Source organism: Lolium perenne, chromosome 3 (assembly GCF_019359855.2).
Source record: "Lolium perenne isolate Kyuss_39 chromosome 3, Kyuss_2.0, whole genome shotgun sequence".
Taxonomy (NCBI): domain Eukaryota; kingdom Viridiplantae; phylum Streptophyta; class Magnoliopsida; order Poales; family Poaceae; genus Lolium; species Lolium perenne.
Window position 1 is genome coordinate 140,123,797 of NC_067246.2, and position 26,229 is coordinate 140,150,025.

The window sequence follows — 26,229 nt, forward strand, 5'->3', positions numbered from 1 at the left end:
GTCACTTCATAATTTGTCTTGAAAAACCCGCGTGTACACACTTATTTGTGGATTTGTGGATAGAGGAAACGTCACTTCATAATTTGTCTTGAAAAACCCGCGTGTACACACTTATTTGTGGATTTGTGAACTAGCCACGCACTTATTTGTGGATGGAGGCAGTAGCCACGTTGCGAAGTTGTCAGGGCTCACACAGATTTTTTCCGTGGCAACTTTCGTGGAGTCACGCTAGGCGCTGCCGCTCGTACGTCTGCTCTAGATTGGAGTCAAAAGAAAAAGATTCACCAACGAACTGACCAACGGTACGTGGAACCAGTTGAGTACAACTGATCAACGGTACATGGAACCAGTTGAGTATGTACACCGAAATAATACCGAACAGGGAAAAAAAAGAACTGCAACATACCCTACAAAATTGCTGGCTGCGCAACAGCCGTACGAGGCACCTACACCACCAGGACAACAAGAGCCCTACAGCATCGTCTACTGATCAGATTCTATCAATCTTCTCAGGTTGCGAAGGGCCTCAGCAGACAAACCCTTGCAAGATCTCAATACTACAGCATCATCTACTGATCAGATTCTAGCAATCTCCTCAGGTTGCAAAGGGCCTCAGCAGACAAGCTCTTGCAAGATCTTATCCGCCTGGATGGCGCCTGTTCCGAAGGCGGCAAGCACCCACTGAGCTCAGAGGCAAAGCAAATGACTATCACAGTGAGATTGTCAAAGGTTTGGAGCCTCTTGGCCTCCATGGCGAGCTCCCTCGCGCACCGATCAGGGTCATCATGCCGCCGGAGCCCCTTGCGGACTAGGGTCACCGCGTGCTGGCTAGTCATGACGTCCCATATCCCGTCGCAGCCTATAATGAGGAACTCGTCATCCTCGGAGAGGATTGTTTGCCGAAACTCTGGCTCAGCAATGAGGGGTGATTGTGAGCCTTGAGGCATTTTCATGTCCCAATCACCTAGAGCCCGAGTCACAGAGAGTACCCCGTTGAGGTAGCCATCTTCAATATATCCTCCACAATCAGTCACCCTTTGGAGCTCAGCATCATGAGTTGGCCTGTGATCGCAAGACATCTCCACAGCAACGCCTTTCCTACATAAGACTGCTCGGCAATCCCCAGCATTTGCAACCAATAACTGCCTGGGAGATGAGAAGAATATAAGGAAGTTAGCATGCGCAAGTAAAACGCAACCATTGTGTATCACAGACTAGCTATAGAGGCTTTGAGTGCATGCTCATCTTACCTTCCAAAGATCAAAGCTGTAAGAGCTGTTGTTCCAGAAGATCTGCTGATGACTGAATCATCTGCAAGAGCAAGGTCTGCACTCAAGAATCCTTTGCGGATTGCATTCTCGACAGATTCCGAAAAAAAATCATCTTCTTCTATTGCATTTGGGAATTCTGAATCCTCAAAGAACAACCTCATGGCATGCCTTTTCATGTAGGCTGCTGCATCTGAACCCCCATGGCCATCAAAAACCTACTAACGAACAACACAATTAGTTTAGAGAGTACAGAAGAATCATAGTATGACGAAAAAAATAATAGAAGGCCCTGCATACCCCATAGAAGGCATTAGGCGCTGGGCACACCAGCAGTGAGCCAAGATGGTCAGAAAGGTCATCAATTCTGATGTGTTCATCTTCCATGTACCGCCTCGGTCCAATATCAGCAAAGCTACCAGATCTAATGTTGGGGACAAAATTTAGAGTCTGCGATGATGTCTTCAACTCCTGCATCGAGCAGACAACTGATAACTATGCTGCTGTGAACAGAGAGACGCTCCACTAAAACTATATCTCAGGAAAGTGTAACTTCAAGTGTTAAATTGAGACATTTGGGTTGCCAACCATAACATGGCCATACATTCACAAAACTGATTCTAACGGTTATGAATGTCATGAGTAAACATGCCAATACTAAATTAATAGTTAAGCATACAGGTATGTAATCTGACGCAAAAGTTACGACGAATCACAACAGAAGAGAACTCAAAGTACTCCAAACAAGCTACCCTATCCTCTTATGGGCAGGAGCGAAACTAGTCAAGTTCCCACTTTGAGTAGATAAACGATGAATATTCACCTAACAGGCCCCGGAATATGGCAATGAAACTATCCACAGACAGTTCAAAGTACTCCAAACAAGCTACTACCACTGTCCTATTATGGGCAGGAATGAACTAGTCACGTTGGATCACACTTTGCTTAGGCAAACAACGAATATGCACCTAATTAACCCGTCCAGCAATATAGCAATAAAACTATCCACACGGCAGACAGATCAATCAAATGATTCCACCATCCATGTGTAATTCCAATCCCCAACCACTATCAACAGTTAATACGCCGAGATTAGAAACTAGAAACAAGAAAGAGTAAGTTTTGAATTCTTAAGCAGGTAGTTTCCTCACTTCCAACAAAGCACTCTGACTAGAACCAATTCTACAGGGACAGGTGATTTGATTTTACCTGCTGACAGAGAAATTTGGCTGTTCAATCGCATACGAGAAGCGCTCCTGATAATCTAAAGAATCATCGTACAAGGCCACGAAGAATATAGTACTAGTGATCCCGACAGAGAAGCACGCAGATTTAAGACATACATGATACAACTCGCCATACCAATTGACTCTGGTTTACAAGAACTCCTATTAAAACCGAAGAAGAAAAAAAGGAGACCCTATCTATTCAGCTAGAATCAAGAACTCACCAGATCGGGCACCTCGAGGAGGTCCACCAGTGATTCGGCCTTCGGCGTCGCCACCGCCGGCGGCGGCGACACCGCTGCCCCGACGACCACCACCTCGTCGACCCCCTTGACGGGGCACCGATGGAACGACGACTCCAACATGGGAACGACCTGATTCATGACCTCCGGGCCGGCAACCATGTCCGCCTCACCAATCAGATGCCTCCCCGACGCGTGCGGCACAACAACCTCCCGAATCTCTCGGATCCGTCCCCTTGGTGGTCGCACCACACAATAAAAATCCCCAACAGGCCTCACCAAGAATTCAGCGGGAGGTCTGGGTGGCCTTTCCGCGATCCGAGAGACGCGATTTGAACTTTTCCTGGGACACACGCAGACTTTCGTGATCCGAAGCGAAAGAAGAGACGAAACGGCGGAAATTAGGAGGGAGTTTTCCACTATTTGTTCGCGCTCGCGCGTGGTGATAAAGAACGGACGGCGGCAGGCGGGTGGGCGGGCCGGTACCCTGGGTTCAGTGGGCTGCTACCATAACCGCCACGTGTGGGTCGCACCCTGCCAGAGTTGCCCAACTCGTTTCTGTTCACACTCTCTGGTAGATGATGCGTGTACGCTCACCTCACACCTGTCGTCTATACTCAGCTCACACATGTGACGTGTGGAGACACATAACTAATTTTAGTACCCCTTTAGATATTTCAGCTTCTTCCCTGATTGTATATATCCATACAAGTTTTTTTTGTTGGTTTTACTCTTTTTTGTTGGTCCTCATCTAATATACAGTACGTTTAAAAAATTTAAAGGGTTATTGCCATCGTATTGAAATATAATCCTTTTTAGAAAGCTATACATTTAAATTCGAGGTAAGAATCGTGAAACAAAAGGAGTAAAGTACAATAGTTAACAAATAAAGTATTATTTTGGTATAGTTAGTGTGCATCGGTGGGGCATGTATAACGCAGATGGGAACATATGCCCCCTTTATTTTGAAATACATGTTAAACATATTTTGAAATTTTAAAAAATTAATATAAAAATTCGCACATACATCTTCACATGTTACGTGCTCACAAAGTTATTTCTAGAAAAAATGGTCGTGTAGCATGTGTAAAAAGGACAAAATTCAATGCTAAAAATGACGCTTTTTAGAAGATAAATTTCTCTTTTTTACATAGACCATAAAAATATTATTTTCTACTAAAAATTGACGAACATATATATATATATATATTATGAAGATGTACATGTAGAATTTTTTGTAAAAGCTTTTCGACATTTTCAAATATAATTTTTTGGTAGAGGAAGCATATGCACCAGGGAGTGACAAGGTATTAACTTGTCAATATCTACGGTGATTGTAGACTTAGGATTTCGTAGAAAGTAGAGGGCAAGTAGATCTCGAAGGTTCAGCCAAAAAGGTGCTTGACTAAAAAACTAGGGTTATGTTGACAATAGATTCGATAGATTCTCCTCCCCTCGACTCCCCTTTATATAGGAGGAGGAGCCGAGGGATTACGTGTCGTATAAGTTACAAGCTCTTGGAAGTTATCCGAGTCTTTCCCGTATGATTACATGATTCGTGATTCCTAATATAACCCTAGATTCCTTATCGATGTTCGTCGGGCTTCTAGGCCTTGAAAGTTTCGAGTCGTGGGCCTCCAGATAACCTCGGGTACTTTATTCGGCAGGCCCATTCGGGATACCTATGTCAGTAGCTCCCGGGATTTTGTTTGAATCGTAAAATCAAGCAAAATCTCCATCGTAGAATTGAGTCGCATCTTTATATATCACTGAGCCAAATCTTTTTTGCTTAACATATATTGTGTACAGGGATATTGGTAGATGTAGCTGGTTCATCTGACAGATCAGGTACCAGTTAACTGCTCTTGTGGCAAACCCGCATAAACCTACCTCAAGCATAATTCCCTGGACTTGAACTCGGTATACTGGCGTAATTCGTCACGCGCCGCTTAAGATCTTATCGTGAATCGAATCCCAGTTATGTTTTGTCGAGTACCTAACGTGTCCGCTAGGATTTTTTTCGTATATGTTGACACGGATAAAGCAAGAGAGCACATTCGGGTGCGATACCACGCCACACAGGACGGATCATGGGGACTTACCTTCGTAAAATGTTAAGGCATCCAGAGTTTTTACCGCAGCGGATGCGCTCTGAGAATATATTGTCGAGTGCCTTTGTCGGCTGCTGGAATTACGAATTTCTTCGAGTTGTCTGATGACAATATCTTGATCTCCCGATGGGAATATTGTAGGGATTCATTGCATAGAAAACAAAAAAAAATCCTACCGCGAGAACGCAATCCAAGCCAAGATGCAATCTAGAAGACGGGAGCAACGAGGGGATGATCGAGACTCACCCTTGAAGATTTTCAAAGCCTATAAGAGTAGGTTCTTATTGCTGCGGTAGACGATCACTTGCCGCTTGCAAAAGCGCGTAGAAGATCTTGATCACGGTGCCACGAACGGGCATCACCTCCGTACTCGGTCACACGTTCAGTGTTGATGAAGTCGACGTCCACCTCCCCGTTCCAGCGGGCAGCGGAAGTAGTAGCTCCTCTTGAATCCGGCAGCATGACGGCGTGGTGACGGTGGTGGTGGAATTCTCCGGCGGAGCTTCGCTAAGCGTGCGGGAGAGAAGGAAGAGTGGGGCGGCTAGGGTTTGGGGAGAGGGGGGCGCCGGCCACTTGAGGGGTGCGGCCACCTTGTGGTGTTGGGGTGGCCGGCCCCCTCCCCTTGGCCCTCATTATATAGGTGGAACACCCAAGAGTTGGTCTACAAGTCTTCGAATAAGACCCCAAACCAAAACCTTCCATATGACATGAAACCTACCCAAGCTAGGACTCCCACTAGAGGTGGGATTCCCACCTTCCCTTGGGAGGGGGTGGCCGGCCACCATAGGTGGAGTCCACCTGGGACTCCACCCCCTAGGGTTGGACGGCCATGGTGGTGGAGTCCCTTCGGGACTCCGCCTTCCAAAGTGACTTTCTTCCGGAATATTCTAGAACCTTCTAGCACCTTCCATAAATGCACCGGATCATTTTCAAACTCATAAAATGACTTCCTATATATGAATATTATTCTCCGGACCATTCCGGAACTCCTTGTGATGTCCGGGATCTCATCCGGGACTTCGAACAAATCTTCGAACTCCATTCCATATTCAAGTTCTACCATTTCAACATCAAACCTTAAGTGTGTCACCCTACGGTTCGCGAACTATGCGGACATGGTTGAGACTTCTCTCCGACCAATAACCAATAGCGGGATCTGGAGATCCATAATGGCTCCCACATATTCAATGATGACTTTAGTGATCGAATGAACCATTCACATACGATACCAATTCCCTTTGTCACGCGATATTTTACTTGTTCGAGGTTTGATCATCGGTATCACTCTATACCTTGTTCAACCTCGTCTCCTGACAAGTACTCTTTACTCGTACCGTGGTATGTGGTCTCTTATGAACTTATTCATATGCTTGCAAGACATTAGACGACATTCCACCGAGAGTGATGAGGTCTAAGACCCCGGGAGTGGCCCGATCTCGCGGTTTGACCCCGAAGACCAAGGGGAGAGGTGGGAGAACGCGAGGAACACGAAGAACATGACGAACACCGAGACTCACGCATGCACACCAACCCGATACACCCGATGCTTACCTCCGTGGCTCGATGGACCACGCCAATAGAATCTCCGAGGAAGAGGCACGCGGCAGAATTCCCGGAGAGAGATTGGGGTTGGAGAGGAAGAGCTTGATGAGGGAGAGAGAGTAACTTGTACTAGAATCTCACTCAACAAGATCAAAGTCAACAACCAAGGTGCCTTGATTACAGAGGGATGATAACCCTAGGGAGACTAAGCTCAAAGGTAGGTTTGAGTTCAAAACAAGTCTAAAGGGTAAAGGAGGAGTCCAGGCTACTTATATAGGCACACATGGCCAGCAAGGGCGAACAGGTACGCGAAGGGATAACTTAAGGCAGTTTGGTGGGTCATTCCCGTCAGACCCGGTTTGGATCCGGTCTGACCGGGCCTGTGACCGGGTGGTCCGGTCCTGGGTCCGGTCGACCGGGCGCCAACCGGGATTCTGCGAGGTTTCCGGTCTTCGTCCGGTACGAGGGAGCTGCGCCGGTTGGCGCCCGATTGACCGGGCCTGGGACCGGGGCGTCCGGTTGTGGGTCCGGTCTGACCGGGTCCTGGACCGGCCAGCGTCCTTCTCTTCCTTGGAGCGCTTCGAGCGACGTCGGGTTCGGCTTCGTGATCATCTTCATGTCCAGCTGCTCCTCTCCTCCCCTTGGCCATGGCGTGTCCTCCTCTCCGGGGTCTTGATGCGCCTTGTACCTAATGACACATAACACATCGGCATGAGGTAGCATTCCGTCCAAAGGTGTACCAAGATCAAGGGTGGTGAGGAGCGAGTTCACCTCATCATGTAGAGCTTTAACTCGGGCTCGTGTCATTGGTCCACTTGGGGGACTTGTTGGTCTTGGTGTGGAGGTGACCGAAGGCCACCCCGCATCATCTCCCCCCTTGGGAAAGAGTCGTCCTCGACTCTTGTGCCTCCTCATCTTCATGATATGGCGATAAGTCCGCAACGTTGAATGTGTTGCTCACCAAGTACTTGGAGGTGGGGATGTCGATGACGTAAGCATTGTTGTTGATGCGTTTGAGGACCTTGAAGGGGCCATCTCCTCTTGGCTTGAGCTTCGAGTTGCGTTCATGAGGGAATCTTTCCTTCCGGAGGTGGATCCAAACGAGGTCTCCTTCTTGGAATATGCGTTCCTTCTTCTTGGTGTTGAGGCGGGTAGCTTGACGAAGCACATGTTCTTGAATGGTAGCTCTTGTTTCTTCATGTAGTTTCTTCACGGTGGCGGTGCGCTTGTCGAAGTCCATGTTCGTCCGCTCATGAAGGGGAAGTGGTAGTATGTCGAGTGCCGTGAGCGGCTCAAACCCGTAGACGACCATGAAGGGACTTCTTGATGTTGTCGAGTGCTTGGCGCGGTTGTAGGCGAACTCCGCGTGTGGAAGGCACTCCTCCCATGACTTCAAGTTCTTCTTCACGAGGATGCGTAGGAGAGTGGATAGGCTTCGATTGACCACTTCCGTTTGGCCGTCCGTTTGCGGATGCGAGGATGATGAGAATAAGAGCTTCACTCCAAACTTTGCCATGAGAGACTTCCAAAGATAACTCATGAACTTGACGTCTCGATCCGACACAATGCTTTGCGGTACTCCATGTAGGCGAACAATTTCCCTGAAAAACAATGAAGCAATGTGTGAAGCATCGTCGCTCTTATGGCAAGGTATGAAATGAGCCATCTTAGAGAATCTATCCACTACCACGAATATAGAATCATGACCATGCTTAGTGCGAGGCAAGCCTAAAACAAAATCCATGCTAATATCGGTCCATGGTGCATATGGAATAGGCAATGGAGTGTAAAGACCATAAGGGTTGGAGGTAGACTTAGCTTGTAAGCATGTTGTGCACCGGCGGCAAAGGCGTTCCACGTCGCGGTACATTCTTGGCCAATAGTAGTGGGTTGAGAGCATGGCATATGTCTTCTCTCGGCCAAAGTGTCCCATAAGACCACCTCCATGTGACTCTTGCAAAAGCAATTTTCGAAGCGAAGACTCGGGAATGCAAATCTTGTTAGCTTTGAACAAGTAGCCATCATGCAAATAGAAATCATCCACTCCTCGTTCAACGGAGCACTTCTCAAATATTGGAGCAAAGAAAGAATCGGAAGGATAGAGTTCTTTGATCTCTTCAAGTCCCAAGACATGGAAATCCAAACGAGTAAGCAAAAGGGTGTTTTTGCGGGAAAGAGCATCCGCCACAACATTGTCCTTGCCCTTCTTGTATTTGATCACATATGGGAAGGACTCAATGAACTCGACCCATTTTGCGTGGCGTTTGTTCAAGTTGTGTTGGCTTTTCAAATATTTCAAGGACTCATGGTCGGAATGAATGATAAACTCTTTTGGCCAAAGATAGTGTTGCCAAACTTCAAGAACACGAACCAAAGCGTAGAGCTCCTTGTCATATATAGGATAGTTGAGGCGTGCGCCATCTAACTTCTCACTATAGTATGCCACGGGTTTGCCCTCTTGCATAAGAACACCACCAATACCAAGCCCACTTGCATCACACTCAATCTCAAAAGTTTTTGCAAAATTTGGAAGAACAAGAAGGGGAGCTTCGGTAAGGCGTTTCTTCAACTCATCAAAAGCATTTTGTTGGGCCTTGCCCCAAACAAACGGAACATTCTTCTTGGTAAGCTCATTCAAAGGGCAAGCAATGGTGCTAAAATCTTTCACAAAGCGGCGGTAAAACCCGGCAAGTCCATGAAAACTTCGGACTTGACCAACATTTGTAGGAGTAGGCCAATTGTGGATGGCCTCCACCTTGGAAGAATCAACTTCAATCCCATTAGCGGAAACCACAAAGCCAAGGAAAACCAACTTGTTTTGAGCAAAGGTGCACTTGGGGAGGTTAGCATAAAGCTTTTCATGACGCAAGATGCACAAGACCTCTCTCACATGTTGCACATGGTCCTCGAGGTTTTTGCTATAAATGAGAATATCATCGAAATAGACAACCACACTCTTGCCAATGAGAGGACGCAAGATGTGATTCATGAGGCGCATGAAAGTAGATGGAGCATTGGAAAGACCGAAAGGCATAACGAGCCATTCATAGAGACCAAGTTTGGTCTTGAATGCCGTTTTCCATTCATCACCAATGGCCATGCGGATTTGGTGGTAGCCACTACGCAAATCGACTTTAGAGAAAATCATGGCACCGCTTAACTCATCAAGCATATCATCTAAACGCGGAATGGGATGATGGTAACGGACGGTAATGGCATTGATGGGGTGACAATCCATACACATCCGTTGCGTCTCATCCGGTTTAGGCACAAGAATCACGGGAACCGCACAAGGGCTAAGGCTTTCGCGGACATACCCTTTGGCGAGGAGATCTTGAATTTGTCGTTGGATCTCCTTTGTCTCTTCGGGGTTGGTGCGGTAGGCGGCACGGTTTGGAAGCGGAGCGCCGGGTATGAGGTCGATGCGGTGTTCTATGCCTCGAAGTGGTGGTAGTCCATGAGGGAGCTCATCGGGGAAGACGTCTTGAAACTCCTGCAAAAGAGACAACAAAGACGGAGGAATGTTGGTTAAGTCGTTAGTCGCCGACGAGGGTCCCTTGCATATGAGCACGTAGTGCAATATGGTGGATGGGTTCTCTTGGACCTCTCTCCACTCACTCTTGGTGGCTAGGAGAACACTCTTGGTCTCACTCATATATGGCTTGTGGCGCTCGCTATCTTTGTGGTGGGTCGCTCCCTCTCCTCTCATCTCACTATGGTGGGTGCGGAGTTGTGCCCTCGCTAAAGCCTTCGCATTATCCGCGATGATTTGGCTAGGAGTCATCGGGCGCAACTCGAACTTCTTGTCGTTGACCTTGAAGGTGTATGTGTTGGAGAGTCCATCATGTATAGCCTTCTTGTCATATTGCCAAGGGCGGCCAAGCAACATGTGGCACACCGTCATGGGTACCATGTCACACTCAATAGTATCCTCATAAGGTCCAATCTTGAAAGTGACGGTGACGGTATGTTGTATCTTGACGTTGCCCTTGTCACTCAACCATTGGATATGGTAAGGGTGAGTATGCTTGCGGAGAGTGAGGTTGAGCTTCTCACACAACTCGGTGCTTGCAAGGTTATGGCAACTTCCACCATCGATGATGACCTTGATCGATTTGCCACCAATTCCGGCACGGGTTTGGAAGATGTTGCACCGTTGGTCTTCCATAGCTTGAGGTTGTGTTGTTAGCACCCTTGTGACCACAAGTGAGGGACTTGGGTCATGCTCGCATAAGAGAGGATCTTCTCCACTTTCTTGCTCATAAGCTTCTTCACTTTCCACGGCGGCTTGCACAAGGGCCTCGTATTCATCTTCATCTAGCGTCTCGATGTCACCATTCTCCATAGTGATCATAACCTTGGTGTTCTTGCACTCAAACGATGTGTGACCTTGGGTGCCACACTTGAAGCAAGTGACACTAGAGGGTCCCGTGGATGCCTTAGAGGAGGCGGTGGAGGAGACCGTTTGCTTCATACGACTTTGGATAGTCGGTTTCTTGGATGGTGTAGAGGATGCGTCGGCCTTGACACTTGTAGTAGGAGGAGTTGATGTAGTCGGAGGAGTTGATGAAGCAAGCTTGGAGGAGAAGTAGGTCTTGGCCTTGGAGTACTTGATGTCCTCAACCACTTGGCGCTCGGCCTTCGATGCTTGGTGGACCAACTCAACCATGTTGGAGTATGGTTGGAACTCCACAATTCTCTTGATGGGGTAGTTGAGGCCATTGAAGAAACGATCAATGGTTTGTTCCTAGGACTCTTGGATGTTGGCTCGCATCATAGTGAGCTCCATCTCCTTGTAGAACTCCTCAACGGTCTTGGTTCCTTGCTTCAACTTTTGGAGCTTGTTGAAGAGGTCGGTCATGTAGTGAGTTGGGACAAAGCGAGCATGCATCTCTTTCTTCATGTCTTCCCAAGTGTCAATAGGAGGGTCACCCTTTTCTTACCTAAGAGTGAGGACTTGCTCCCACCAAGTGTTGGCGTAATCCTCAAACTCAAGCGATGCCATAGCCACTTTCTTGGCACCGGAGTAGTTGTGGATGCGGAATATCTTGTCAACCTTGAGTGCCCATGAGAGGTAGGCCTCGGCATCTTCTTCACCCTTGAACTTTGGCATGGTGAATTTGAGCCTTCCAAACATGTTTTCTTCATCCTCCAAGTTTCTTCTACGAGGAGGGGCGCCTTCATCTCTTGCAGCTAGAGGAGGAATAGGAGGTCTTCTACGGCCAACCATAGCATTGGGTTGGCGTTGAAGATGAACACTTGCTTCACTTGGTTCACGGTGAGGATGTGGTTGAAGATCTTGTCGTGGTTGTTGACGATGCTCAATGTTGGGTCTCTCATCTTGATCATGGTGTGGCTCTCCTCGTCCACGTTGGTCATGGCGAGGGTGGCGGCGGAGATCTCGTCGAGGTTGATCTTGAGGACCTTGGTCTTGGGTTTGGTCGTCACGCCCATGGTGGGCATGGCGATCCACTTGGTGACGATCTTGTTGTAGGCCTTGGTCTTGTGGAGGACGCTCATGTGGACGAGCATGGCGATGTATTTCTCCACGCCTAGAGTTGGAGCGAGAATCTTCATGACGAGCATGTGGGCGATGAGGTCGATGATGGTCTTCATGCCTTGAGGAAGAGCTTGAGGACGAAAGGCCACCATGAGAGTAGTAATCTTGTGGCGAGCTTGATGAAGAGGAAGTAGAGCGGTGTCGGCGATGGCGACCCAAGTTGGTGATGGCGCGCTCGAGGCTATCCATGCGCCGCTCCATGTTCGCATCATTTGCCGCCATTTGGCCATTCAAGTTGTCCGTAGCTTCACGAAGAAGAGCCAAGTCTTGGTTCACGGCGGAGAAGTTGTGAGCCACCTCATCGTATTGCTCATCGATGCGCGTCTCGAAGAGAGCGAGTTGCTCCTTGAACTCTTGACGATGCGTCCATAGGTTGTGTTGAGTCACCAACCTCTCGGTGTTGCGGAGGACTTCGTCATCCCTTGGGGTATCTCCATTCCTATCCATGATGGAAAGACAAGAACTATGTTGTGTATGTTAGTGGAAGGAGACTACCTTGCACTCTTACCAAGGTAAGATAGTATTGAGGCAATCAACCAAGCCGAAAGCAAGATCAAGTGTATCGGGACACACGCAAAACCACACGCAAAAGCTAGCAAATATGGTGTTAGGCGAGTGTTGTGGAAAGCCAAATGACAAATCCAAGATCGAGTATGTTGTCAAAAGTGGGTAAGGTCCAAAAATCCAAATGTCAATGTGAAGATCACTATAAACACGGAAAAGGTTGCGGAACACACACACGAGATAAGCGGGGTTAGTGCAACCAAAAGTGAGCGGAAAAGTGTATGTATAAGTGCTCGGTGTCACACTAACACAAGGAGAGCCAAAGCTTCGGTTGCAAAGGAAGAGACAACAAGATTCACACGCGGCCTCTCTTCTCTTATCTCTCTTTGCTTAAAAGCTTTTTCTCTTTTGTATATGGTGGCACTTGCACTCGTTTGTATCTTTGGTGGCACTTGCACACTTTTGTATGTATGGATATATGGATGTATGGATGTATGGATGTATGGATGTATGGTGCTACTCGCACTCTTTTTGTGTTTTTGGGGCTTTTTCACGCACTATGTTAGCGTTAGCCTCGCTTTTGCTATCTTGCCACACGAGTGTTTGCTTGGATGCTTTACTCAACACGACACACACACCTCACAATGCGGGGCCACGTGCAATGTCTCGCAACACTAAAAAAGCAATGCTCGATGGGATAGATCGCAAAAGGAAGAGGGGTTACAAGGGGACAGCTGCAAGTTATACCTGCGATGATGGTGGTGGTGGTGGTGGTGGTGGATGTCGCCGGAGATCGAGCTCGAAGGAGGGCGCGAAGATGCACCCGGTCTGGGGGCCGGTTGGACCGGACTGTGGACCAGCGGATCCGGTTGCCGCCCGGTCGACCGGGTTCTGGGCCGGCTCGTCCGGTCTGGGGTCCGGTTGACCGGATTCTCAACCGGGTTTCGCGATTTCTCTCTCCTGTTCTTCCCCAAACCAAATCCAAAGAGCAAATCGACGGGAAAACGATGGAATTGGAGGCTCAAAGTTGGGGAAATAGTAGATCAAGCACAACAACACCAGATCCATGGACCAAAACCACTCAAAACGCAACCAAATCACAGATCGGTCAAGAGGCAAATTGGGGCTATTTTTGGGGATTTTTTGGAAAAATTTCTAGAAACGAAATCGGGTAGGTGGAGGGTCAAATCCGCGGTAACCAAGAGCTGCTGATACCATATGATGAGGTCTAAGACCCCGGGAGTGGCCCGATCTCGCGGTTTGACCCCGAAGACCAAGGGGAGAGGTGGGAGAACGCGAGGAACACGAAGAACACGACGAACACCGAGACTCACGCACGCACACCAACCCGATACACCCGATGCTTACCTCCGTGGCTCGATGGACCACGCCAATAGAATCTCCGAGGAAGAGGCACGCGGCAGAATTCCCGGAGAGAGATTGGGGTTGGAGAGGAAGAGCTTGATGAGGGAGAGAGAGTAACTTGTACTAGAATCTCACTCAACAAGATCAAAGTCAACAACCAAGGTGCCTTGATTACAGAGGGATGATAACCCTAGGGAGACTAAGCTCAAAGGTAGGTTTGAGTTCAAAACAAGTCTAAAGGGTAAAGGAGGAGTCCAGGCTACTTATATAGGCACACATGGCCAGCAAGGGCGAACAGGTACGCGAAGGGATAACTTAAGGCAATTTGGTGGGTCACTCCCGTCAGACCCGGTTTGGATCCGGTCTGACCGGGCCTGTGACCGGGTGGTCCTGTCCTGGGTCCGGTCGACCGGGCGCCAACCGGGATTCTGCGAGGTTTCCGGTCTTCATCCGGTACGAGGGAGCTGCGCCGGTTGGCGCCCGGTTGACCGGGCCTGGGACCGGGGCATCCGGTTGTGGGTCCGGTCTGACCGGGTCCTGGACCGGCCAGCGTCCTTCTCTTCCTTGGAGCGCTTCGAGCGACGTCGGGTTCGGCTTCGTGATCATCTTCATGTCCAGCTGCTCCTCTCCTCCCCTTGGCCATGGCGTGTCCTCCTCTCCGGGGTCTTGATGCGCCTTGTACCTAATGACACATAACACATCGGCATGAGGTAGCATTCCGTCCAAAGGTGTACCAAGATCAAGGGTGGTGAGGAGCGAGTTCACCTCATCATGTAGAGCTTTAACTCGGGCTCGTGTCATTGGTCCACTTGGGGGACTTGTTGGTCTTGGTGTGGAGGTGACCGAAGGCCACCCCGCACCAGAGAGGGCCCAGAGTATATCTATCCATCATCGGGATGGACAAATCCCACTGTTGATCCATATGCCTCAACTCATACTTTCCGGATACTTAATCCCACCTTTATAACCACCCATTTACGCAGTGGCGTTTGATGTAATCAAAGTACCTTTCCGGTATAAGTGATTTACATGATCTCGTGGTCATAAGGACTAGGTAACTATGTATCGAAAGCTTAAAGCAAATAACTTAATGACGTGATCTTATGCTACGCTTAATTGGGTGTGTCTATTACATCATTCATATAATGACATAACCTTGTTATTAATAACATCCAATGTTCATGATCACGAAACCCTGATCATCTATTAATCAACAAGCTAGTTATACAAGAGGCTTACTAGGGACTCCTTGTTGTTCACATAACACACATGTATCAATGTTTCGGTTAATACAATTATAGCATGGTATGTAAACATTATCATAAACACAAAGATATATAATAACCATTTATTATTGCCTCTTGGGCATATCTCCAACAGTCTCCCACTTGCACTAGAGTCAATAATCTAGTTTACATTTGTAAAAGATATAACACCTTGGCCTTCTGGTGCTTTATCATGTTTTGCTCACGGGAGAGGTTTTAGTCAACGGATCTGACACGCTCAGAAATATATGTATTTTGTAATTCATTTGCGTCTCAATGCATCACTCATTTCCAAATGAGTCGGCATTAAATATGTTTGGTCTTCTGGTGGAACCTTAATTCCGCGGTCTGAAATATGTCACTAATATTGTCACACACAATATAGCTTCAAAGTTCAGACTCTGTCGGAACTACACCAAGTTCTCAAAGAACCTCTTGACCTTAACATCCTTTTTCATTGTCAAAACAATGACATACTCTGCCTTCTTTTGTAGAATCCGTCACAATATTTAGAACTCTTCTAAATCTAGCATAGACAACTTCTATCTCATTGTGCTACCTTTTAAACGACACTTTAGCCTAATTGAGATTGAAATTTATTTTTATATGCGACCAAACTAATATCGGTGCAACACATTACATCGATTTGTTTGTCATTACCCCATATAAAATTATATATATATATCTTTGGATCTTCTAAAGTACTCAAGGATATTCCTACTGTTTGTCCAATAATCATCACATGAATTATTCTGGTATATGCTCCTAACTCTTTAGAGCACAGGACATCTGATTTTTGTACATATTCTTTGTGATCTAAAATCACTCATGTGTTTTTACTCATGGAGTGTCAAATACACTCAAGTCTTGTTAAACCTTCACATGAAAAGAACACCTTCTTAATATTTCTATATTGAACTACTTCAATATCCATTCTATGTACTTTGACTTAAACTTATTTATGTATTCCAATCTATCTTCATAGATCTTGACACTAAATATGTTTTAGTCCATATTCTTTCATTGAAGTTAATTTCTCAATGAAACCTTTTAATTAAGTATATAATTACATCATTTATAACCAACTATATGTCATCTACATAAAGTATTATAAATATGTCTCAGCGCTCCCACTTAATTTCTTGTAAATGCAAGCCTCTTCATCGTTTCTGATGAAATCAAAAACTCTTTACTATTTCATCTGGTGAAGATTCCAACTCCGCGATACTCACTTCATCCAATTGAAGTTTGTATACCTATCTAGTATTCCATGGATCAGCAAAACTCTTGGTTGTATCTTGTATACACCTTTAATACATACTTCTGATAAGTAATGTTATTTTGCCACCCTACTAGCATATCTCTTAATAGAAATATGTAGTGATTACTAGAATAATCCACATAGACTATAAGCATTGCTACGAAAGATCTAATCTTATCGTAGTCAACTCTTTGAACTTTGTCGTAAACAATTTTTCGACAAGTCGAGCTTCTTCAAGGATATTTCATCCAAGTCCATCAATTTTATAGATCTATTTACTTTCAAAAAGTATTTATCTATCTTGGATTTCATGGCGTATAGCCATTTTATCGGAGTCAGGGCCCATCATAACTTCTTTGTTTGTAGTTGGTTTATCATTGTTCAAAATCAATCCTTTGTCCACAAATCATTTATTTGATCACAAAGTAAACCATACCTACAAGGTTCAATATGTACTTCGATCTCCATGGCTAAAACACTTTGTAGTCATGGGAGCCATGATCGTCGTGGCCGCTTCCGGAACCAATTCCGATGCTGCGCTACTCTGATCATTATGCTCAGGTTCATAAACCTTATCAAGTTCTATTGTCCTCCCACTCAAATACTTTGCTAGAAACAATTTCTCGGAAATAAGAAACATTGACAAACACTTTTGTTTTTGTCTCGTGGGAAGAATTCCCAATCAAATCTCTGGGATAACCAATAAAGACATTCATCCGATTTTGGTTGTAAACTTATTTACTTATTCTATGCATACCAAAATTTAAGAAAAGACTATCAGGTTTCATACCCATGCCATAACTCGTATGGTGTCATTTCAACGGATCATGATGATGCTCTATTTAGTGTAAAAGCGGTAGTCACTAAAGCATAATCCACAAAAATATAATGGCATCAATATTTTATCTCATCATTGATCCAACAAGGTTTGGATACATCTCTCGGATACTATATCATCATTATGATACTCCAAGAAATGTGAGTTGTAGAACAATTTCATGACTCTCTTAGATGTTCGCTAAAACTCGTAATTCAAATATTTTCTCAATGATCCAATCATAGATATTTGACTTTTCTATTACGATGATTTCCACTTCATGCTGAAATTTATTTGAATCCATTCAAATGTTTCAAACTTCTTCCTTATCGAATATATCCACATATATATATTCAATTCATTGTTGGAAGTTTTCATGAAGTAGAAGAATCTCCCGCACACAACTATGCCCAGTGAGCCACATACATCATCATGTATGTTTTCACTAAGTTAGTTGCCCGTTCAACTCTTGGCCTATGAACGGTATTTCAGTCATTACTTTTAGAAAAGATTTTGCAAGCGCCAAACGATTCAAAAATCAAATGACTCCAAAAATCCATTTGCATGGAGTTTCTTCATGCGTTCCTTTCCAACATGACCTAAATGGCAGTTCCACAAATAAGTGGAATTCAAATCATTTGCCTTATGGCATTTTAGCGTCAGTATTATGTGTGTGTGTTTCGCCATTAAGATTTATAATAACTTATCCATCGTACATGGAGTAATGTCATAATTTGAACAACTCATTGTTTTCATTTGACCAGAGCAAAATAACAATTATTAAGTTCTTTATTATAAATCCTAAGGGCTAGATAGAATGCCAACGACGAACATAATAACACTTTATTTTGTTCCAGACGTGTATTCCTATCATATTCCTTGTCAGTCACTTAGGCCATTGTATTCTTGTATTGCGTTGTTTTGTATGACACTTCATACCAACAAATATGGTACAAATACCCAAGAATTTCATTGTGTGACCAAACGAGGAATACATCCATAACATGTATATCATTTATATACACCTGAGCTAGACTTTCTAGTCTTTTCTTTCTTTCTGCCAATAATCTTTTGTAGTTTCTCTTTTAGCTTTCCTCATTATTCAGAAAAACACTTCAACATCAATAACTTCTAGGTTTGTTGGTCAAATACCAATAACCTTGAGGTTCTTACTTTGAAGTTGATCATCATATGACAAGTGTTCCGGATTTCACTATTAGTAACCTTGTAATATGATGAACAATTTCACTCATAATTTTATCCATTGTATCATGATGACTTTCTGAGACCATGTCTGTACATGCTAGGCTCATAAAGTTTAATCTTAGTATTCGCATGTGCAAATCTGGCTTACACCCGTTGTATGCACACGTAGAATCTATAACATCCGATCATCACGTGATGCTTCGATACGACGAGTCTTAGCAACGGTGCATACTAAGGATGATAACTTCATGGATATGCGAATATTATTAGTGCCCCAATAATTGGAGGATTGTGATGCCTAGCATCTTCAACCTTCATACATTCCCATAAAACTTATGAGTTTATGTAGTCTCACCAAATTATATTCTATCATCTTGCAATAAGTTCTTAGATATCACACATATCTCATACCTTGATTATTTCTGAAAACTAAATTTTCAGCTCCTTACTTTTCAAACAGATTTGAACGGAGACAAGATAACTTTAGGTACTAATTGAAAACATAGAAAGCATAGCTCTTTGAATCAACAATGCGAGGTTTACTAAAAGTTTGCAATAGGACTTAAACAATTCTTGATTCTTAACAATACGGTACCAATCCGTAAAGTTTCTTGTCAGATTTTAGCAGTATTTCTATCTCAATTACAAGACTAGCGCATAGTAGTAAACGGATGCCAATACTGCAAAATTAATTCAAAATACTACTTAGACTAAGTTTATGATAATTAGTTCATGTTTTAATCTAATTACTAATGAACTCCCACTTAATACAACATCCCTCATAGTTGTTAAGTGGTACACGATCGAAATCCACTACACCAAAACCGATCATCACGTGAGATGATGTAGCTTCAATGGTGAACATCAACATGTTGATCATATCATCCATATGACTCGTGTTCAACCTTTCGGTTTCCGTTGTCCCGAGGCCATGTCTGTACATGCTAGGCTCATCAAGCAAACCCAAGTATTCCGCGTGTGCAACATGGCTTACACCCGTTGTATGTGAACGTTGAGTCTATCACATCCGATCATCACGAGATGCTTTGAAACGACGAACTGTACAACAGTGCATACGAGGGGAGAACACTTTATTATCTTGATATTAATGTGAGGGGTCATCTTATAATGCTACCGTCGCGTTCTAAGCAAAATAAGATGCATAAAGGATTAACATCACATGCAATTCATATGTGATATGATATGGCCCTTTAGTCTTTGCGCCTTCGATCTTCATATCCAAAGCACGGACATGATCTCCATCATCAACGGGCATGATCTCCATCATCGTCGGCGTAACGTCAAGGTCCATGGCGCTGTCTTCATGGTTGTTCATCTCATGTAGCAACTATTACAACTACTTTGAAATACTACTCAACATGAAATTTAAAGACAACCATAAGGCTCCTGCCGGTTGCCACAATACAATAATGATCATCTCATACATATTCATCATCACATTATGGCCATATCACATCACCAAACCCTGCAAAAACAAGTTAGACGTCTCTAATTTGGTTTGCATATTTTACGTGGTTTAGGGTTTTCGAGAGAGATCTAATCTACCTACGAACATGAACCACAACGTTGATACTAATGTTGTCAATAGAAGAGTAAATTGATTCTTCACTATAGTAGGAGAGACAGACACCCGCAAAGCCTCTTATGCAATACAAGTTGCATGTCGAACGAGGAACAAGTCTCATGAACGCAGTCATGTAAAGTTAGTCCGAGCCGCTTCATCCCACTATGCCACAAAGATGCAAAGTACTCAAACTAAAGACAACATAAGCATCAACGCCCACAAAACCATTGTGTTCTACTCGTGCAACCATCTATGCATAGACACGGCTCTGATACCACTGTAGGGATTCGTTGCATAGAAAACAAAAAAAAATCCTACCGCGAGAACGCAATCCAAGCCAAGATGCAATCTAGAAGACGGGAGCAACGAGGGGATGATCGAGACTCACCCTTGAAGATTTCCAAAGCCTATAAGAGTAGGCTCTTATTGCTGCGGTAGACGATCACTTACCGCTTGCAAAAGCGCGTAGAAGATCTTGATCACGGTGCCACGAACGGGCAGCACCTCCGTACTCGGTCACACGTTTGGTGTTGATGAAGTCGACGTCTGATGACGCGTAAAGCACACGCTCGTTGGGAACCCCAAGTGGAAGGTGTGATGCGTACAGCAGCAAGTTTCCCTCAGTAAGAAACCAAGGTTTATCGAACCAGTAGGAGTCAAGAAGCACGTTGAAGGTTGATGGCGGCGGGATGTAGTGCGGCGCAACACCAGGGATTCCGGCGCCAACGTGGAACCTGCACAACACAACCAAAGTACTTTGCCCCAACGAAACAGTGAGGTTGTCAATCTCACCGGCTTGCTGTAACAAAGGATTAACCGTATTGTGTGGAAGATGATTGTTTGCAGAAACAAGAGAACAAGTATTGCAGTAGATTGTATTTCAGTAAAGAGAATTGGACCGGGGTCCACAGTTCACTAGAGGTGTCTCTCCCATAAGATAAACAACATGTTGGGTGAACAAATTACAGTTGGGCAATTGACAAATAAAGAGAGCATGACCATGCACATACATATCATGATGAGTATAGTGAGATTTAATTGGGCATTACGACAAAGTACATAGACCGCCATCCAACTGCATCTATGCCTAAAAAGTCCATCTTCAGGTTATCATCCGAACCCCCTCCAGTATTAAGTTGCAAAGCAACAGACAATTGCATTAAGTATGGTGCGTAATGTAATCAACAACTACATCCTTAGACATAGCATCAATGTTTTATCCCTAGTGGCAACAGCACAACACAACCTTAGAACTTTCTCACACTTTGTCCTGTGTCAATGCAGGCATGAACCCACTATCGAGCATAAGTACTCCCTCTTGGAGTTACAAGCATCTACTTGGCCAGAGCATCTACTAGTAACGGAGAGCATGCAAGATCATAAACAACACGTAGATATAACTTTGATAATCAACATAACAAGTATTCTCTATTCATCGGATCCCAACAAACGCAACATATAGAATTATAGATAGATGATCTTGATCATGTTAGGCAGCTCACAAGATCCGACAATGATAGCACAATGGGGAGAAGACAACCATCTAGCTACTGCTATGGACCCATAGTCCAGGGGTAGACTACTCACACATCACACCGGAGGCGACCATGGCGGCGTAGAGTCCACCGGGAGATGATTCCCCTCTCCGGCAGGGTGCCGGAGGCGATCTCCTGGATCCCCCGAGATGGGATCGGCGTTGGCGGCGTCTCTAGAAGGTTTTCCGTATTGTGGCTCTCGGTACTGGGGGTTTCGTCACGGAGGCTTTAAGTAGGCGGAAGGGTAGGTCAAGAGGCGGCACGAGGGGCCCAGACCATAGGCCGGCGCGGCCAGGGGTGGGGCCGCGCCGCCCTAGGGTTTGGCTGCCTCGTGGCCCCTCTTCGTTTCGTCTTCGGACTTCTGGAAGCTTCGTGGAAAAATAGGCCCCTGGGCGTTGATTTCGTCCAATTCCGAGAATATTTCCTTACTAGGATTTCTGAAACCAAAAACAGCAAAACAAAGAATCGGCACTTCGGCATCTTGTTAATAGGTTAGTTCCGTAAAATGCACGAATATGACATAAAGTGTGCATAAAACATGTAGATAACATCAATAATGTGGCATGGAACATAAGAAATTATCGATACGTCGGAGACGTATCAGCATCCCCAAGCTTAGTTCTACTCGTCCCGAGCAGGTAAAACGATAACACAGATAATTTCTGGAGTGACATGCCATCATAATCTTGATCATACTATTTGTAAAGCATATGTAGTGAATGCAGCGATCAAAACAATGTATATGACATGAGTAAACAAGTGAATCATAAAGCAAAGACTTTTCATGAATAGCACTTCAAGACAAGCATCAATAAGTCTTGCATAAGAGTTAACTCATAAAGCAATAATTCAAAGTAAAGGCATTGAAGCAACACAAAAGAAGATTAAGTTTCAGCGGCTGCTTTCAACTTGTAACATGTATATCTCATGGATATTGTCAACATAGAGTAATATAATAAGTGCAATAAGCAAGTATGTAGGAATCAATGCACAGTTCACACAAGTGTTTGCTTCTTGAGGTGGAGAGAAATAGGTGAACTGACTCAACATTGAAAGTAAAAGAATGGTCCTCCATAGAGGAAAAGCATCGATTGCTATATTTGTGCTAGAGCTTTGATTTTGAAAACATGAAACAATTTTGTCAACGGTAGTAATAAAGCATATGCATCATGTAAATTATATCTTATAAGTTGCAAGCCTCATGCATAGTGTACTAATAGTGCCCGCACCTTGTCCTAATTAGCTTGGACTACCGGATCATCACAATGCACATGTTTTTACCAAGTGTCACAAAGGGGTACCTCTATGCCGCCTGTACAAAGGTCTAAGGAGAAAGCTCGCATTGGATTTCTCGCTATTGATTATTCTTCAACTTAGACATCCATACCGGGACAACATAGACAACAGATAATGGACTCCTCTTTTATGCATAAGCATGTAACAACAATTAATAATTTTCTCATTTGAGATTTGAGGATATATGTCCAAAACTGAAACTTCCACCATGGATCATGGCTTTAGTTAGCGGCCCAATGTTCTTCTCTAACATTATGCATGCTTAACCATAAGGTGGTAGATCTCTCTTACTTCAGACAAGACGGACATGCATAGCAACTCACATGAAATTCAACAATGAATAGTTGATGGCGTCCCCAGTGAACATGGTTATCGCACAACAAGCAACTTAATAAGAGATAAAGTGCATAATTACATATTCAATACCACAATAGTTTTTAAGCTATTTGTCCCATGAGCTATATATTGCAAAGGTGAATGATGGAATTTTTAAAGGTAGCACTCAAGCAATATACTTTGGAATGGCGGAAAATACCATGTAGTAGGTAGGTATGGTGGACACAAATGGCATAGTGGTTGGCTCAAGTATTTTGGATGCATGAGAAGTATTCCCTCTCGATACAAGGTTTAGGCTAGCAAGGCTTATTTGAAACAAACACAAGGATGAACCGGTGCAGCAAAACTCACATAAAAGACATATTGAAAACATTATAAGACTCTACACCGTCTTCTTTGTTGTTCAAACTCAATACTAGAAATTATCTAGACCTTAGAGAAACCAAATATGCAAACCAAATTTTAGCATGCTCTATGTATTTCTTCATTAATGGGTGCAAAGCATATGATGCAAGAGCTTAATCATGAGCACAACAATTGCCAAGTATCACATTACCCAAGACATTAATAGCAATTACTACATGTATCATTTTCCAATTCCAACCATATAACAATTTAACGAAGGAGAAACTTCGCCATGAATACTATGAGTAGAAACCAAGGACATACTTGTCCATATGCTACAGCGGAGCGTGTCTCTCTCCCATAAAGTGAATGCTAGGATCCATTTTATTCAAACAAAACAAAAACAAAAACAAACCGACGCTCCAAGAAAAAGCACATAAGATGTGATGGAATAAAAATATAGTTTCAGGGGAGGAACCTGATAATGTTGTCGATGAAGAAGGGGATGCCTTGGGCATCCCCAAGCTTAGACACTTGAGTCTTCTTAATATATGCAGGGGTGAACCACCGGGGCATCCCCAAGCTTAGAGCTTTCACTCTCCTTGATCATGTTGCATCATACTCCTCTCTTGATCCTTGAAAACTTCCTCCACACCAAACTCGAAACAACTCATTAGAGGGTTAGTGCACAATATAAATTAACATATTCAGAGGTGACACAATCATTCTTAACACTTCTGGACATTGCATAATGCTACTGGACATTAGTGCATCAAATAAATTCATCCAACATAGCAAAAGAGGCAATGCGAAATAAAAGGCAGAATCTGTCAAAACAGAACAGTTCGTATTGACGAATTTTAAAATGGCACCATACTTGCTCAAATGAAAATTCTCAAATTGAATGAAAGTTGCGTACATATCTGAGGATCATGCACGTAAATTGGCTTAATTTTCTGAGCTACCTACAGGGAGGTGGACCCAGATTCGTGACAGCAAAGAAATCTGGAACTGCGCAGTAATCCAAATCTAGTACTTACTTTTCTATCAACGGCTTAACTTGACACAACAAAACACAAAACTAAGATAAGGAGAGGTTGCTACAGTAGTAAACAACTTCCAAGACACAAAATAAAAACAAAGTACTGTAGGTAAAAACATGGGTTGTCTCCCATAAGCGCTTTTCTTTAACGCCTTTCAGCTAGGCGCAGAAAGTGTGCATCAAGTATTATCAAGAGATGGTGTGTCAACCTTACCTTGGGCTTTACCCTTACCTTTCTTATTGTTTTTCTTTCCCTTGGGTTTGGGAAATATATGATTTCCCCCCGGTATAGAGGTGAATTTCAGAGTGCCTTCTCCAACATCAATGACTGCTCCCAATAGTTTCAGCAGGGATCTTCCGAGTGTGAGTTTTCCTGTTTCAATAACAAGATAATCAATGGATATTGTCCTTCCAAGAATGGTTGTATGCACACCTGCGGCTATTCCTTTAGGAATTATAGTAGAGTTATCAATGAGAGTTATTTCTTCTCCTCCTTCATCAACTCCCCAAAGTTTCAAAGATTTATAAATACTTTCAGGCATAAGGCAAAATTCATACATAATATCACAGTAGGCATGGAGAGTTCGATCACCGATAACAATTTTAACAGCAAGATCCCACAATGAGAGTTTAGAGTTCACTAAAACTTGTTCAAGATGATTACGAACGTGGCAATAGTTATCATTCAAGCGAGATGTACTTATCTTGAGATTATTTAATCTACTATATATGCTAGTGAGGGCTGAATCAAAGTTATTAGCTGAATCATGTGATGCAACCAACTTATTTATGGCATTAAAAAGCTTGATCCCCATTGCAATGAAGGAAATCTCCTCCCACTAAAGTATCCAAAGCATATCTATAGCGAACCATAAGACCAAAATAAAAATTACTAAGGAGCAAACTTAGAGTCATTTGAGGTTCAGTTTTACGATAAGAAGTAAAAATTCTAGACCAAGCATCCTTAAAACTCTCCTCATCCCCTTGTTTAAAAGTGAAGACTAATTCTTCAGGCGAAGAAGTAACAGGTTCAGAGCTAGACATGGTAACAAAAGTAACTAATTTTTTTGTATTTTTAATATAGAGTGCAAGACAATAAATAAAGCAAACTAGATAAAGTAAATGCAAGTAACTAATTTTTTTGTGTTTTAGATATAGCAAACAAGATAGCAAATAAAGTAAAACTAGCAACTAATTTTTTTGTATTTTGATTTAGTGCAGCAAACAAAGTAGTAAATAAAACTAAGCAAGACAAAAACAAAGTAAAGAGATTGAGAAGTGGAGACTCCCCTTGCAGCGTGTCTTGATCTCCCCGGCAACGGCGCCAGAAATTTAGCTTGATGACGCGTAAAGCACACGCTCGTTGGGAACCCCAAGTGGAAGGTGTGATGCGTGCAACAGCAAGTTTCCCTCAGTAAGAAACCAAGGTTTATCGAACCAGTAGGAGTCAAGAAGCACGTTGAAGGTTGATGGCGGCGGGATGTAGTGCGGCGCAACACCAGGGATTCCGGCGCCAACGTGGAACCTGCACAACACAACCAAAGTACTTTGCCCCAAGGAAACAGTGAGGTTGTCAATCTCACCGGCTTGCTGTAACAAAGGATTATCCGTATTGTGTGGAAGATAATTGTTTGCAGAAAACAGTAGAACAAGTATTGCAGTAGATTGTATTTCAGTAAAGAGAATTGGACCGGGGTCCACAGTTCACTAGAGGTGTCTCTCC

General features: G+C 44.1%; 1 protein-coding gene across 1 annotated transcript; it reads right to left on the reverse strand.

Annotated features, from left to right (window-relative positions):
* Nucleotides 1-307: 307 nt before the first annotated feature.
* LOC127342609 (probable protein phosphatase 2C 2) lies at nucleotides 308-3,160 on the reverse strand. Its single transcript, XM_051368594.2, has 4 exons — nucleotides 2,719-3,160; nucleotides 1,569-1,739; nucleotides 1,251-1,486; nucleotides 308-1,146 (listed from the first exon to the last, which is right to left on the reverse strand). Exons 1-4 carry the CDS (start codon nucleotides 2,896-2,898, stop codon nucleotides 570-572), a joined length of 1,164 nt encoding a protein of 387 aa, XP_051224554.1. The 5' UTR covers nucleotides 2,899-3,160; the 3' UTR covers nucleotides 308-569.
* Between the last annotated feature and the right edge of the window lie 23,069 nt (nucleotides 3,161-26,229).

Bases quoted from the DNA above. Each gene is read 5' to 3' on its own strand.
- LOC127342609 (XM_051368594.2), bottom strand. From the start codon at position 2,898: ATGGTTGCCGGCCCGGAGGTCATGAATCAGGTCGTTCCCATGTTGGAG. The intron at 1,740-2,718 runs GTGAGTTCTTGA...TGCTCGATGCAG, and splicing joins TCCTCGAGGTGCCCGATCTG to GAGTTGAAGACATCATCGCA. The intron at 1,147-1,250 runs GTAAGATGAGCA...CTCATCTCCCAG, and splicing joins ACAGCTTTGATCTTTGGAAG to GCAGTTATTGGTTGCAAATG.